This window comes from Rana temporaria, chromosome 8 (genome assembly GCF_905171775.1).
Source record: "Rana temporaria chromosome 8, aRanTem1.1, whole genome shotgun sequence".
Taxonomy (NCBI): Eukaryota; Metazoa; Chordata; class Amphibia; order Anura; family Ranidae; genus Rana; species Rana temporaria.
The window spans coordinates 103152228-103169752 of NC_053496.1; the positions used below are offsets into that span (position 1 = coordinate 103152228).

Genomic DNA, 17525 nt, shown 5'->3' on the forward strand with positions numbered 1-17525 from the left:
GCAACTTTAAAGAAGTTCTTGCACTACTTTTCTGACTTTCATGCAACTTCTGAGGGTTAAAATTGGAGTCTATGGCCCTCAAGTTGCGTGAAAGTCGTACCTGAATGTTTTACAGTGCAACGGTTGTGCAACAGCTGTCCATTATCACTGGTCAAAGCCAAAGTCTTTTCAAGTTGCACCACTTTGGAGTCATACAAGTATTAATGGAGCCTAAAGCAGAATAAATCCCTCCTATCCTTTACAGCCCAGGAAGCAGCTTCTGTTTGATCTGCAACTGACATTGCACTGCAGGAGTGATCAGTTCAGAAACCAGCTGTTTGACAGTTTGGTTGAGGACACAAGCAAAATGTGACAGTTGGCAATCTCGGCATTCCAGGAATGTATCCGTTTTTTCAAACCATTAAAAAAAAAAAATCGATCTGTTTACCAATGCTTTATGATTTACTGCTGTTCAGGGGCTCTGGGGCTTTAGCAAACTTGCAGCCTCCAACAATGCTGGAGGCAAACAACAGTGCACAATAATTTTGGTAGCTTAAAGGGGTTGTAAAGGAAAAAAAAAAAATGTTTCCCTAAATAGCTTCATTTACCTTAGTGCAGTCCTCCTTCACTTATCTCAGTAAGGTAAAGGAAGCTATTTGAGGGGAAAAAAAATAATTTCCTTGACAACCCCTTTAAGTATTGTGAAATGTATGCCCCTTGCTAAAGAAAATAATTTTTAATTCTTAAATTGTTTTAGGTAAAGTTATGCTTTAATACCCAGGAGAAGGTCTCCCCAACTGGGACACAAAAAGCAATAAAACACATTAAAGTGGTTGTAAACCCATTATTTTTTTTATAACACCTGCAAGATAAAGCCATAATGAGCTAGTATGACTAGCATACTAGCTCATTATGCATTACCTACCTTAGATTGAAGCCCCCAAAGCCATCCTCGTCTCCCCCTCCAGCTGCATCCATCGCTCCCGGAGGTTACTTCCAAGTATCGCCGCTCCGATTGGCCAGAGCGGCGATGACGTCATTCCGCACATGCGCGCAGGAGCCGTCAAAAATCGGCATTGCCGATTTTATGAATGGCCAGTTTCACTGCGCATGCGCCGTACACAACGGCGTATACATATTGTATATATCTCCTAAACCGTGTAGGTTTAGGAGATATTGCAAACACCTACAGGTAAGCCTTAATCTAGGCTTACCTGTAGGTGCAACTTCAAAAAGTGGGTTTACAACCACTTTAAAGTGGAGTTCCACCCATAAATATAAAATTACATTAGTAGTTCTAAAAAAAAAATGTCATTAGTCCTTTACGAAATTTTTTATTTTTTTTAGATGCCTTCAAAGTGTTATTGCTAGGCAGAATAGTTAATCTTCCCTCTTCCTGCACCTAGGTGCTTAATGCTTCCTAACCTACACCGCACAGACTCCTGGGAATGTAGTGGGTGTAACTTTCCAGGAGTCTGTGCACTCCCCAGTCTCAAAGAATCATGTGACTTGGACAGTACAGGTGCTGAAACCTGATCTGACACTGCTTGTGCAGCACTGAGCATGTGCGAGATCTGCAAGGCTGAAATCCAGGAAGTCTTACAGTCTGGCTTCATGATGCCCACACTTAAGATGGCCCCAGTCAATTTCTATTTTATAAAGTGTCTAAATGCTGTAACTACCTAACAAAACGGACCTTAGTTTACAGAGTAACTTTACTAGAATACATTAAGCTTGTGTATTACAGGGGTATTTATATTTAAAAAGTGAAATTGTGGCCGGAACTCCTCTTTAAGTAAACCAGAGGAGTTAGAATGCTTATTAAATGTTAACTGTCTTTGTCCTCACTTCCTGGATGGTTATAGAAACAGAAAGTTAGGAGAAAGCTTTCAAACAGGAACACTGACTGCAATAAGTGGTTTTAACTCCCTTCAAGATCCATCCAAAACTAGAAAAAATAAGTTTGGGCTTGAGTTGGGCTGTAGCAATAGCTAGAAAGATCTATAACTGCTCACTCACCTCATCAGATGGCAGAGTTGCCAGTGGTTTAATAACAGCAGCAAGTGGGACCTGGGACTGCTTCGCCATGTCTGAGCTGGCAGGAAAGTTGTATGATGAGCATCGGATATACCTTGGACTTGCATTTCCTAGAATGCAAAGTGAAAGAAATATGCAATTGAGAAAACGCAAGGATGTTTTCCCCCCTTTATCTTCCTATAAATATTGAAGAAAATAAAACTGCAAATAAACTATAAGAAAGGCGGAAGAGGTGATACAGCTCTGAAAAGGCTGCTGATCCCTTGAGTGGCTCCCGCCCTACTGAGGCTGACAGGTGCTGGCTCTGCACAAATGCATGGGATTGGAAAGAAATCCTGGACTGCCGCACTCCGTTAAACAACGTCTTTATTGGATAAAATCAAATCAAAAACATGATCCAAAAACCATGCAGTCAAAAATAGAAAAAGTGAACACTAGGACAAAAAATTGCTGATATGTTTCACATCGCGAGATGCTTACTCAAAGCTATAAGTAAGCATCTCACGATGTGAAACATGTTAGCCATTTTTTTGTAGTGCGGCAGTCCAGGATTTCTTTCCAGTGCCATGTATAAGAAAGGCGGCTTACTTGCGTCAGCATTTTTTTTTTACAAATCTAGTTTTTCTTTTTTTTGGTAAACCGCTTACAAACACAAGCAAATCAAAATGAACAAAAAATGCATAAGCTGAGGCTACTTCCTATAAAAAGTGCATGCCAAGACGATCAGTAGATTCACATATATCAATGTAGCTAAAATATTCACATATACTTTTAAAGTGGCACCACAGGTAAAAGGTTATACATTTCAGTAAGAGCTCCTGAAAACCAAAAAGTGTTTCTTTGCAGCGGAGCTGCGCCTGCACTGCAAGGGTTAAATGCTTGTTTAGTCTCGGGTTTGAGCAACGTACTTTTATTTGCTCGATTCTCCTTTCACCTGGCAAATAGTGATACCCTCCGCCATGACAGTGGACAGTCCCTTGGTATCCTCACTTCTAACACAGGGCTAGGATCACTGCGTCAGTCTTAAATTATGTCAAAAGACCCTAGACCTCCAGAGAGCAGGGCAAAAGAGGCTGTGGGGACTGATCTAGCAGCACAGAGGAGCCTGTGGGAGTGGAGGATTACGCAAGTAAAACGTTTTTTCATGGTCCCCTAGACTAAGCGATTAGTTGCAGTGTGGGTATGGCCAAACTGCCAACGAGAACTTTTTAGCTTTCCAGAATTAAGCTTTAAAGCAGAACTCCGGGAGAGAGAAAAAAATGTTTCCCCATGTGGTGGGGCTGTGCCTGCACATGCCAACTGCTCATTTATGCCTAGGGGAGAGGAGAGCGGAGATATAACCACCTAATCTGCCGACCCTTCCAGCTCAAAACCAGTCCCTCCTGCTCGCCCAGCGCATGACGTCAGAAACTGTCATGCGCTGGACCGTTCCTGACATTATCACACCCATAGACCAGCTCTGGACGTGAGGATGGTAGGAACAGTCCATCGCTGGAGGCTTGGGAGTGTGCCGTTTTCTGGAGGATCGAAGGATTGGGCGAGAATAAGCTCTGCGTTCACCCCTAGACAAAACCAACAGTTAACAGTAAAGGGAAAGCCCCAATGCATGGGGATTTTTTTTTTCTGCATCAACTGGTATCTGTAGCCCCCTTAGCAATATTTTCCTCGTCATTCAGCCCCAGTTACCTCACATGAAGCAAATGTAATTGTATTGGGAACACAAAGCAAAACAAAATATGTAAATAAATAAAAAAATAATAATAAAAAAAAAATAATAATAATGTGTTTCTAATCCTTCCCTACACAAAAACAGCAATAAAAAAAAAAAAAAAAAAAAAAAAAAAAGTCCTTCTTTCCACACTTTACACTCTACCCAATGCATTCCTCATTATTTAGAATATCTTACCAGGGTTTGCAGCAAACTACCAAGCACGCACACGCACACACACACACACACACACACACACACACACGGGAAGGAGGAGGTAACATCTGGCAGTAAAATAACAAGCACCTAAGCACTGTACCTTGATCTTTGACAAAGTAGTTGGTTGTTACAAGTGGTGGAACTTGTCCTTTCAGGCCAGTGACAAAAGGTTCAGAACCCCTATTGTTTCTATCATCTTCTATTACTTGGATCTAATACAGAAAAGAAAGGATAGGCAATTAATAATACACCACACACAGAAACTTTATATTTAAATATAATGCAATATAATAGTAGACGTTAAAGGTGTTCAACACTGAATGGTTTACGAGACAAAAATTTGAATTTACCACATGCACAACAATTACTTAACATATGCTGCTGGTGACATGTTAACATATAGCTGGATCACAGTTTGTGTATAGTAGAAAATAAGACATGTTTATGAAAATGGATGAGAAATATATATATAAAAAACACTTGTCACCCAAAATGAGCCAACAGCCATTAGTTTATATCGCAAAGTTGTAAGTAAAAACTACAACCGAATTGTAGTCCCAATTTTTTTATTACCAGCCTTATAATAACTTCAATGGAACAAGACGCAGGTTTCTTTAATAGATAATAGTTTTAAAATGAATATAATTAAGCTTATTTGTCCAGTGAATTAAAAAGGAACAACTACCGTATTTATCGGCGTAACGCGCACTTTTCCCCCCTTAAAAACAGGGGAAAATCGTGGGTGCGCGTTATACGCCGATCCCCCGTCTGAGCGCCACCGCCGACATATACCAAGCGCAGTACACTCGGGTGCACTCGGCTAGGCTCGGCTCCGCTCGCGCCCTGTGGGAGGAGCCGAGCTTAGCCGAGTGTACTGCGCTCAGTATATGTTGGCGGCGGCGCTCGGAGACAGCGCGGGAGAACACCACGGAGGCCAAAGACGGACACCGGACCGGACAAGGCCGCCGTTGGACGCCGGGCAAGACATCGAAGAGGGACATTTAAACTGTAAGTAATTTGTTTTTTTCCCAGAAAATTTCCCTTCTAGAACTGGGTGCGCGCTATACGCCGGTGCGCGCTATACCCAGATAAATACGGTATATTTCTAATCAACTTATTTGCAAACTCAACAGGGGCATGTCAGGAGAACACAATGATTAATGCTAGCGGCTATAGCTGCTGGCATTAAACACTCCGACATGCTGGTTATAAGAGTCTGTCCTTCGCCAGTCCCCCCACTAAAGCAGCTGAGATTTGGACCAGCTATGGCTGGCTTAAAGCGGTATGCCCCCCATACCCATATACTGTAGCTGCTGACATTTAATATTAGGACACTCGCCTGTCCTGGAATCCAGAGATGTCGGCACCCCAGCCGTTGTTTCCATCGGCTGTCAGGAGCTACTGCCACCATAGCTTGTAAGGGAACCTGGCAGTGAAGCCTTGCGGCTTCACGGTCGGTCCCTACTGCGCATGCGTGCTGTGCTCCCTTACTGGCCTGGCAGCAGGGAAAAAAGGAGGGGGCCAAATTTCTTATGTACTACGCTGTGGCGAGGTTCCGACAGAAGTAGGGACAGGGTGCCTGTCAAAAACCGGTACATGCTCCCCCCCGAAAGGTGCCAAAAGTGGCACTGAGGAGGAAGGAATCAGATAAGCGGAAGTTCCACTTTCCACGTGGAAATCCACTTTAAGTACATATGTGTTGGATGAGACAGACAACATAAATACATACTGCCTGGGGTAGCTCGGGCACTGTTTAAGGGGTACGTACTCCTCCTTGCCAAAATTAGACTTGCATGAAAAATCGTACGATTCTCCAAACACAGACAGTGCTGACAGGGGAATCCCTCCTGCCGAGCAATTGTCTACTCCTGGCAGGGGCAGACATCCCTGCCAAAAGAAGACAGTGATACTCGCAAGAGAATATGGCAGGCTGGTTGCCCCCAAGTTGATCAAATCGATCAACCTGGCCATTAACGGTTCGAATCACGGTGGTTCCTGTTGAACCGGCTGAGATTCGAGCCATGTATGGCCGGCCTAAACGTATACAGATGGGACAGGGACACAGGGACCTACCAATGGGGGAGTTCTAGCCAAACAAGATGTTCTAGACCTCATTTGATGAAACTGTCACATCCTATAGGCAAGAATACTTTAGTACTTTCTAAGTCACTACAAAGCCAGCAAATCAGGAAAGCCCGCTTTGCAAGTCTTTAGCTGTAGACTTGTTTTGATTCAGTGACACAAAGAACTGGAGACAGTGGGTTGGGTTGACAACCAGGCAACTACAGCATTTTTCAGAACAAGAAATTAGCAATGAACATGTTCCTCCGTGACAGAAATCCTTTAATGGATAAATGAGCATTTATAAGTAACAGATCTGCCCTACAGCAAATGGAAATCCACAAATGCCCCCCCCCCCCCCCCCCCCCCATTCAACCTGAACTTGTTAACAATGCCCATCATACAATCCAATGAATGTTTCCATTTCAGGGTATGTAATAATTTACAAGTGTGAATAAAACGCAAAGTAAAGCCTAGTACACACCACGAGTTGGGTTAAAATGGAAAAAAATAAATTAAAAAACACACCTGACAGCTCTGATCAGAGGTGCTGTACTACTATCAGATTGTTAGTGCAGCGATATTCCCCCCGCTGAGCTGTTGTGTTCTGACAGGGGGGGGCCCTTCCAGCCGCAACACTATGGTCAGCAATTAGTCATTTGCTCAGAGCGCCGATTGAGAGCCGGTTGGCTATTGGTTTTCCAGCATGCATGTCCGACAGAAGCCAGCCATTACATTTGGCCTATGTGTACTAGGCTTAAAGTTGGCCATGCACTTATTGAAATCCTGCCAGTTCTGCAAGAACTGGCCAAATTTTGATCTATGTAAGGGTAGGCCGATTGTACCCAAGTCGATAGATGGATCAACTTGGGTAAAACTAGCCCGTCAGGTTTTTCTGCATGCGAGAACCCCCAGCGGCTAAAGCTGCCAGCAGTAAGCATTGTATTCTGCTGCCAGGAATATATGGGAAATGCATTTTGATTGGCAATAATTTTGGCCACACCTGATGCAGAAAATATCTCCACCTAAGAATAATTGCAGTAAGGCCTGACAGTGGCAAATATCCTGCAAAACTTAGCCGATTCTCAAGAAAAGGTTTGGTTTGCCCAAATGAATGTATAAAGGTTTGTCTGAAGAGGATCTAAAAATTCCTGAATCACAATTGCTTGGATTCTGCATCTCAATAACTCTCCCAATGTGATGATGACAAAACTTGTATATTAATAGTTCTCTTAATAGCCAAGCGGTTTTATAAGAGGATAGCCATCATCTAACCAGTTGATTTTTTAATCACCATGAAAAGGACAGGGAAGAAAGGAGTTGTATCAAATTTCAAGTATTCTGGTGTCTTATCCGATCTACCAACCTAAGCTCGAAAAATTTAAGATAAAATCTGGTTACACGTCTTTCCTATCCTCCATGTTGAACAGGCGCAGTTTGAAAAGGATAGACTTAAAGGGGTTGTAAAGGTCATTTTTTTCCCCTAAATAGCTTCCTTTACCTTAGTGCAGTCCTCTTTCACTTACCTCATCCTTCCATTTTGCTTTTACATGTCCTTATTTCTTCTGAGAAATCCTCACTTCCTGTATTTCTGTCTAACTAACTACACAGCGTAATGTGAGGCATTCTCCCTGGTGTGGAGTGTCATGCTCGACCCCTCCCTTGGACGACAGGAGAGTCAGGACGCTCACTAACACACAGCTCCTTTCTCTATCTGCAACGCAGGAGAGTGTCCCGACTCTCCAGTAGTCCAAGGGAGGGGGCGAGCACGACAGTCCACACCAGGGAGAAAGCCTCACATTACTGTGTGGAGTTAGAGACAGCCTAAGTGCTAGTCACATTTGTGTACTTGAAATTGGACTTGACCATAGGTGTGCAATTCTCAATAGCGTGACAGGTGGACAACAATCCTAGCACTTTACAGAGGTAGGCCCGGATCCACAAAGAACTTACGCTGGCGTATTTATTGATACGCCACGTAAGTTCTAAGATGCCCCGTCGTATCTTTGTTTTGTATCCACAAAACAAGATACGACTGAATGTGGGCTCGATCCGACTGACGTACGTCTTAGTACGCCGTCGGATCTTAGGTGCATATTTACGCTGGCGGCTAGGTGGCGCTTCCGTTGATTTCCACGTAGAGTATGCAAATTAGCTAGATAGGTCGATCCACAAACATATGTCCGCCCGGCGCATTTTTTTACGTCGTTTACGTAAGGCTTTTTTCGGCGCAACGTTACCCCTGCTCTATAAGGCGTACGCAATGTTAAGTATGGACGTCGGGCCAGCGTCGAATTTTCCGTCGTTTGCGTAAAACGTTCGCAAATAGGGCTTTGCGTAAATTACGTTCACGTCGAAAGCATTGACTATTTGCGACGTGATTTTGAGCATGCGCACTGGGATACCCCCACGGACGGCGCATGCGGCGTTAAAAAAAAAAAAAACACGTCATTTACGTGGGGTCAAGTTGAATTTACATAAAACACGCCCACATCTTTGTCATTTGAATTCCGCGCCCTTACGCCGACACATTTACACTACGCCGCCGTAACTTACGGCGCAAATTCTTTGTGGATATGGAAAATACGCTGTAAGTTACGGTTACGGTGGCGTAGTGTATCTGAGATAAGCTACCCCGGCCTTATATATGCACCGAGGTACGTGGATCTGGCTTGTGGTGTCCAAACTGCCACATGCAGTGGTTTATACACGCAACACAGAGCATTGGCTCCACCGCCATCAGTAAAACCAAAGCAATTGTGTAAATCTGAATGTTAATAAGGTCACATTTCACTGATGGGAGGACTACAGAACTAGGGAAGCTCAGGATGTCACTAGACTACTTAACCACTTCCCGACCGCCGCATGTATATGTACGTCCACAGAATGGCACGTACAGGCAAATGGGCGTACATGTCCGATCGGGACCCCCCCCCCCCCCCCCCACATGCGGCGGTCGGGTTCCCTCGGGGAGCGATCCAGGACGACGGCGCGGCTATTTGTTTATAGCCGCTCCGTCGCGATCGCTCCCCGGAGCTGAAGAACGGGGAGAGCCGTATGTAAACACGGCTTCCCCGTGCTTCACTGTGGCGGCGTATCGATCGAGTCATCCCTTATATAAGAGAGACTCGATCGATGACGTCAGTCCTACAGCCACACCCCCCTACAGTTGTAAACACACACTAGGTGCACCCTAACTCCTACAGCGCCCCCTGTGGTTAACTCCCAAACTGCAACTGTCATTTTCACAATAAACAATGCAATTTAAATGCATTTTTTGCTGTGAAAATGACAATGGTCCCAAAAATGTGTCAAAATTGTCCGAAGTGTCCGCCATAATGTCGCAGTCACGAAAAAATAAATAAAAATAAAATAAAAAAATAAATAAAAAAATCGCTGATCGCCGCCATTAGTAGTAAAAAAAAAAAAAATTTATAAAAATGCAATAAAACTATCCCCTATTTTGTAAACGCCATAAATTTTGCGCAAACCAATCGATAAACGCTTATTGCGATTTTTTTTACTAAAAATAGGTCGAAGAATACGCATCGCCCTAAACTGAGGGAAAAACATTTTTTTAGATATGTTTTTGGGCGATATTTATTATAACAAAAAGTAAAAAATATTGCATTTTTTTCAAAATTGTCGCTCTATTTTTGTTTATAGCGCAAAAAAAAAAAAAAAAAACGCAGAGGTGATCAAATACCACCAAAAGAAAGCTCTATTTGTGGGGAAAAAAGGACGCCAATTTTGTTTGGGAGCCACGTCGCACGACCGCGCAATTGTCTGTTAAAGCGACGCAGTGCCGAATCGCAAAACCTGGCCTGGGCATTTAGCTGCCTAAAGGTTCGGGGCTTAAGTGGTTAAAGCCTCATGCACACTGGATTTTTTACAGCAGCCAATAAACTCCCCACCATGTTATCCTACGTGTCCATGCACACATAGGCTGTTATCAGCAGTGTTTGGCTGGGGCATTTTTTGGCTTAAAAATAAAAAATAGTGAGTTCTAAGAGGGGTTTTTCAGCTGTAAACAAATAGCTCCAATGTAAAAAAAAATGTGGATAAACACCGATAATCACTCAAAAACTTTGCTCACCAGCGTTTTAATGTTTTTGATCCATTGAAAAAAAAAATTAATACGCAAAACGCTAAAAGACGCCATTGCAAAAACGTTGAAAAAAGTTGAAACTCACTGCAAAGCTATTGGCCTCTTTGTAACGCTATTTTAATGTCCAGTGTGCATGAGGCCTAATAGTTATTTAGCACACCACACCAACATTGCTTAGCAATCCACTGCTATATTTGTCTGAGAGTGACTGATGACTACAGATATAGTGCCACCTAATGAGGTTTGTTTACAAACTGAGAAAAAAACAAAACGCAATCTGTGACACCCATGATATCTGCCCCTATCCCCCCCCCTCAATATATTTTAGCTCACCCCCTAAATCCTATCACTCTTCGACAAGACAGTAATAAGCACCAGTCTAAAGCATGAACTGTTAGTAAGTAGTAACACATTTTACAGAATGTGTTTATAGGGATTAATGAAATAATAAAAAAATTCACCTATGGTCAGCAAATAAATTTCCAATATAAAATGAGATATACTTAGGGTACACACAAAGGTTTTCTTAGTAAAGTGGTCTTTATGCACCTCCCTTGGTTAATACAGGGCTCAAATTATATTTAGTATTATGCAGTCCTGTCACTACCCAAAATTTCCTGGAAGACATAATTACTAGTTCTGCAATTCAAAACAAAGCACCTCAACTTCCGGGGTCCCCCACTGGCGCTCCAGGCTCCTCTACGAGTGCCATAGAAAGCTGCTTTTTATGGGGGCACTCGTGCAGGCTCAAGTGTCGCTGTCTACGTCTGACACAGACAGCAGGACTTGGAACTGCCCCCCCCCCCAGCTCCCTTGTCACTAGCTTTGTCTGACAAGGAATGCATCCAAAATATGTGTTAGACTTTTTACCCACTTTTTCTACCATATTTTCTTTCTATTGATTACTACATTTCTAAAAAAGACAGTTCTCAGGACAGTCTAATCTAAATCAAATCTAAGGACTTGGGCTTCATGTACACTGCTGGTATGGACATTTAGGAATATATATATATATTATATATAAATAATGTACATTGGGTCTTTTGCTAGGCAGTTGAGGTTAAAAGCATTTAAAAAAAAAAAAAAGGGAGGTCAGGACGGATGTTCAGAGGCATTTGAAATACTAAATGCCTGTAAACCCGGTAACTCGCGTGTTGCCGTGTTTTGTTTACAGGTGTTTTTAACTGCTTGCCGCCCGCCCACCGTCAAATGATGGCGAAGCGGTGTGGCTCTCGTTCTGAATGGACGTCGTTCCAGAACGGCCGCTCTTGCACGCCCGCAGGTGCAGCCGGTTACATGTAAACACGAAGATGCCAGAAATCGGCTCACACTGACAAAGTGTGTGGCGAGGAGAGCCGATCAGCGGCATTTCCTCACAGGGGGACATGTAGGAATGTAATCAGGGCACCACTGGTAGGCAAGTGGTTAATAGATACACATTTTTAACCATTTGAAAAAAGAAAAAAAAAAAAACGCGACAAAGTGGACGTTTTTAAATGTCGGTTACTATCCGTCAAGTTAAATGTTTCAGCAGAGGTTTTAAACCATCCCATGTACATTGAGCCTTACCTAACCTCCCAAAGCAGAGAATACATATGTTAATGAAGCTGAACTACTGCCAACCTGTTCTATCCTAAAATAAGCTAGTAGACCCGGCTTACTATGCGCCTCCTTATGGCCAGTGTGTACAAGTATCTACCATAGTGATAGCGGTCCTCGATATCAGATGTTGGCAGCAATACTCTAGTCAAAGCGCTAGACCAGCCTGTGCATGCAGCATCTGGTGAACATACCAAGGTCTACTTATAAATAGAAATCCCTGGATAAACCATTCATTCAGTCTTCACAAATATTACTTAAAAAAGGAGAAATCCAGCCTGACCTTTTTAGGCTGGGCTTCTCCTCTGGGTCACAGGAGTGGATTTCGTTTTGCACTCCTGTGACCCGTTTTCAGCGCAGAGCAATCTTAGGTCCGCTCTACGCTGACGTCACTGCCATCAGTCAGGGCAGCGCGTCATCACGACTTCCAAGTCGGGATCCGCCAGCTGCCCTGATTGATGGCAGTCTCAGCGAGCTACTGAGACAGCCTCTCCCCGCCCCTTCACTGCTCAGCACCCCAATGAGTGTGGAGAAGCAGTCAGCGGCTTTCCTCTCAGGGATCTGTGAGAACCAAGCCATCAGCGATGTTCGGCGGGTTGGTTCTCAGTGCAGGGACGGTGAGGACAGAAGGAGCATTGGTCTGATGCTCTATTCACAGAGGCAAGTATGAATTAAAAAAAAAAAAAAAAAAAAAAAAAAAAAAAATGTAACCCATACTTCTATTTTAATACAGTAATTCCCTATGACGTCAGCTCCACCTAATGGTCACAATGCACAATTTTTCCTGGAATACCTCAAAATTTGCAAAATGGCCAATAGATGGAAGAGATGATCATAAAAAATAATGCATTGGGTAAAATACGGTCACAACTCAAGAAGGTGAATTTGTGGGTGAATGCTTGTTTTTATGAATAGACCCCACTGTATTATCTGTCTCCAGTAAAGACAGTTACACACTAGAGCTGCACGATTCTAGATAAAATAAGAATCACGATTTGCTTAGAATAAAGATCACGATTCTTGGCGCAACATAATTTTTCACATTATACAAGAGAATTGGGTCAACTTTACCATTTTGTTTTTTTTCTTTAATTCATTGAAGTGTATTTTTTTTAACAAAAAAAAATTGCGCTTAAAAGACCGCTGCGCAAATACAGTGTAACAAAATATTGAAACTATATTGAAACTATATTGAAGTATTGCAGCAGCTTGCCTCACACTGATAAGACCCCTTGAAGCAATAATCAGTAATAATTGGGTAATGATACTTGGTTTCGAGGATATCGGCTGCCGTCAACTCATTATTGGGAGCTTTCCCCAGAATGAGTGGGAACTAGGAAGGAGCCAAAAGCAATTGTTTCAGATGGTTGCAAAACGGCCACAGGCGATGGACCAAATTCTGATTATCAAGTCCCATGGAGGCCTCTGAACTTACACTATTTCCTACAGGGTGTGGAGACCCCAGAGAAGCATCATCAGTGAGATGGAAAGGAGCACCTTGTCCCCAGTAAGACTACAAAGTAGCATCTGGCACATCTTGATCCAAGAGGATCATCTGGATGTCTTCCAGGCACCCCAACACCAAAACAGTGAAGGCTAAAAAGGTAACCAAGAGTTAAACAGAAGAGAAAAAGGATGGCAATCCTTAGACAGCCCACATGCCCAAAGGGGGAGAAGAGGGTAATTTTCCTTGAAAGGTAAAGAGCAAAAGGTTCAATCAGAAGGGATTTCTTCAGTGAGGGCCTAAGCCAAAGCCCTTTGAACTTCAGTAAACATAAATTAGATCCCAGAGATGCCACCCCCAAAGGAGGCTTGCTAGTGTAAGATCTAGCAGAAGGCCTCATATTGCTACAGTCCAGAAAACAGACCCTTCTTAGGGAGAGTTTCCTAAGTGTTCCAGAATGGGGGTGCCAAGAAAAGGCACTAGGGTGGGATGCAAGGTCCACAACTTGGAATACTGTTAAAGGACAATCTCATCAACCTTATAGGTTAGGAGATACCTCATAAAAAGGTAAAATTACTTCTGGGTAACAGATACTACAAAAGGGATCAAAAAAGTACAAGGATAGAACACTCCATTTTAGAGAGAAATGCAAGTTTGAGAGAGAGAGGGGGGGGGGGATCACCCCTGAATGTCAGTCCCTGTCCAGGGAGGAATCGGAGGTCCCAAAAGTACAGAGAACTCAAACAGGGCTGAACAGATACACCTTTTAAGGAACAGCTTTATCAGAAGACTGATGTGCAACAGCTGAACAACATTTTTTAAAGTAGACCTTCACTCCTCTAAAATGACTAGGGCATGGTGGCATTGCTAGGGACTGTGTCAACAGTGGGTCCCATGAGACAATGCCCCTCAAAGGGCACCCAAACTATGTTCTCTTAACATAGTATTGATATTCCAGGCATACACTCAGCATGCCCTATGCAGGTGTATGGACATTAGACCCATATGAGACCAATTTTGAGACAGGCAACAAGCCATCACAACTAAAGCACAGTATGTAAAAGTTTTTATGTGGAAAAAAATTTAAAACAAAATATTCTATCTTAATATGAATTCACAATTACATTTTCATATTGATTTATAATAAAATGTAATAAAAAAAAACCCACACAACTAAAGCACAAGGCTCCAGACATTCGCATTAATCGCTTAAGGACCCAAGAACTAGCCACACTGATTTATGAGCCCCCCTTAATGAAAAGGGGAAGGGGCTCTGACCCACTGTTAGGAGGGCCCCAAGCCCTCCAGGAGTCCCAGTGGAGTTATCCCCCAGATGGAGGGTAGTATGCGATTCATTGCATCAAGATTTAGACAAGCCCTTGTGAATGAAAATAATCAGCAGGTTTGCTCAGTATATCAGTCATTTCCAAGGAATGGTTGAGGCTCATATTCTGAATCAGAGGTAATGATTTGGCCCTCAGGCTCAGGAGTCTCAGAAGCAGACTGAGGAATGGTGTCAGGGCGTGCTTAAAGCCTCTGCGGATAGGGCGTTTCAGTAACTGAGCACAGACAGACAGTCCAAAGTGGATGTGGAGATCCCTACAGGAATAATGCAGACCTAGTTTTTGCCCAATGGAGCTGCAGGAGACTGACAAAGGGGACCTATAAATAGGGGTCTCATATGTTAAAATAAATAAATAGGTGGTCTCGGCTTCTAGACTGCAAGCATCAGTTTCTTCTGGGAACATCAGATAAATGCCCCCAGAACCACTAGGGAAGTATTGACTGAGGTCATCCATGGTAGGTAAACTATGCGCTTTGTGTCTTAGCAACGACAAGTTGTATTCGCACAGCAATACTGTATCTAGGCCCAATGTGAGGCAAGGTCTCAATATTCACAAACTCTGGCGGCAGGTGCTGATGAAGGATTCAAATGACTGGAGGTGACCAGGTCACTAAAGGTGGGCACTAGATCCTCAGCCTTTTAAACCCTTGCTGCGGTAAACAGATAGTGACAGGAAATTCAAAAGGTGTCCAATTGTTCAACAGTGAGGTTGCTCCTTGGACTGCGGCCTTATAGTGAGTAGGGCCCAAGCGAGTCTTCAGAGACCGGAATAAACCTAGGAGCTGTGCTGCTGCTCTGAGCCTGGAAAGTGCTTGGTGGTTAAAGAACACAGTATACTCACGTCTGGAAAGCACCACAATGCAAAGCCCACTGCCCTAAGGTCACGTTTCAGGCTAACCCGACACTTCCATTCTACCAGAGTGTAGTTATGGCCTCCAAAGCTAGTGCTGATGCGCTGCCAATCTGGGTATCTGCTATGTAGAAACCAGCTCAAGGCGTAGAATAGCAAGTCTTATTTGAAGTAACCAAGGAAAAAAACATCAGCAGTGTAGCAAAAAAAAAAAAAAAAGAAGGAGTCCGCATCCAACCCCATAGGGACACTAGCAAAAAGACAGAGTCATGATGAGTAGAGGAGGGGTTATATGGGAGATAGCCTACAACTTCTTTTCTTTTGATGGTATCCCAAACACCTTGCATGTGGCAGTATAACTAAACTAAGAATTAATTATCCAATTAATGGTCAGAAAGTCACACGCACCTTAACTTAATGTCCCACCACTGCGCTCATATATAAATCTAACCTTCCCTAGAGCTGCCACTTAAAGTGAAATTAAAATGCAACGTATTTTAAATGAAAAAATTGTGGCGCTGTGTTCGCAAAATAAATTTAAAACAAATCAAAACACCACGTGAAGGTGAAGCCGTGAAAAAAATAAAAATTATATATATATATATATATATATATATATATGTATGTGTGTGGTGTGTGTGTTTGTGTGTGTGGCCAACACTTTGCGTTCGCAACACGCTTTAAAAATGTTGGTAAAAAATGAGGGCTGTGGAAATTAACTATTAATCCATCGATTAATCTTACATTTTTTTTAACGATCAAAAAAATTCGCCTCTCCGCCAGCTTCTGGGCCTTCAGGGAGTTCCGTCGGAGATCTGAACTCCCGTGTCCATCTGAAGGGCTCCTTTGCTGTGCCTATCTGCCACACTTCCCTCTATCAACATGGGATTCTACAACCATCCACTGGGAGATGTGAAAGTTCCCTTCACGGGACATGTACATGCCGACGGACTGATGTTAACCCCCTCCTCATCTGGATTCAGCAGTGGCATCGTTGTACACATTAACCACTTAAGGACCGCCTCCTGCACATATACGTCAGCAGAATGGCACAGCTGGGCACATGTACGTACAGGTACGTCCTGTACATGTACCCAGCCATGGGTCACGGCGCGCTCCCGCGACCCGGTCCGAAGCTCCGTGACCCACGGACCCGATCGCCGCTGGGGTCCCACGATCGTTCACCGGAGCTGAAGAACGGGGAGAGACGCGTGTAAACACGGCTTCCCCGTTCTTCACTGTGGCGGCTGCATCAATCGTGTCATCCCTTTTATAGGGGGACACAATCGATGAAGTCACTCCTACAGCCACACCCCCCTACAGTTGTAAACACACATTAGGTGAAACATAACTCCTTCAGCGCCCCCTGTGGTTAACTCCCAAACTGCAACTGTCATTTCCACAGTAAACAATGCATTTTAAATGCATTTTTTGCTGTGAAAATGACAATGGTCCCAAAAATGTGTCAAAATTGGCCGAAGTGTCCGCCATAATGTCGCAGTCACGGAAAAAATAAACAAATAGCTGATCGCCGCCATTAGTAGTAAAAAAATTTTTTTTATATAAAAATGCAATCAAACTATCCCCTATTTTGTAAACGCTATAAATTTTGCGCAAACCAACCGATAAACGCTTAGTGATTTTTTTTTACCAAAAATATGTAGAAGAATACGTATCGGCCTAAACTGAGGAAAACATTTTTTTTTATACATTATATATTTTTGGGGGATATTTATTATAGCAAAATTGTCGCTCTATTTTTGTTTTTGTGACCAGGTTATTGCCAGCATGGGACTGAATTTCCCTGGAGCAGCCGGCAGCAGATCCATCACAATCACACAGTGGAGTTAACTTTTTCTGTTGAGCACCATTGAAATTCGAAAAGTTTGATAAACCCAGGTGGGCTTAAACAGCGTTTGTTGCCGAGCATGAAAGTGCAAGGCAAATTTATCTGGCAAATGCGTTTCTTAAAGGGAGTGGAATCACAGTCACAAGCGGTGTGGTGGAAAAAAAGAAAGTTCATCATTGCATAAGAGATTGTTTATATATATATATATATATATATATATATATATATATATATATATATATATATATATATATATATATATATATATATATTTTCACGTGGTGTTATTGAATTATTTGTAGATTCGTTTTCAATTTATTTTGTGA

The 17525-nt window shown here is 42.9% G+C and overlaps 1 protein-coding gene across 6 annotated transcripts in view; it reads right to left on the bottom strand.

The window, feature by feature from the left end:
- The window catches only part of SEC24C (SEC24 homolog C, COPII coat complex component), an 85244-nt gene that overhangs the window by 36572 nt on the left and 31147 nt on the right, over positions 1-17525 (bottom strand). For all 6 annotated transcript variants that reach the window (XM_040320450.1, XM_040320451.1, XM_040320449.1 and 3 more), the window contains 2 exons: positions 4044-4155; positions 1999-2126 (listed from right to left, as the gene is read on the bottom strand). In XM_040320450.1, coding sequence (XP_040176384.1) covers positions 1999-2126; positions 4044-4155 — 240 coding nt within the window. The remainder of the gene's footprint in view (positions 1-1998; positions 2127-4043; positions 4156-17525) is intronic.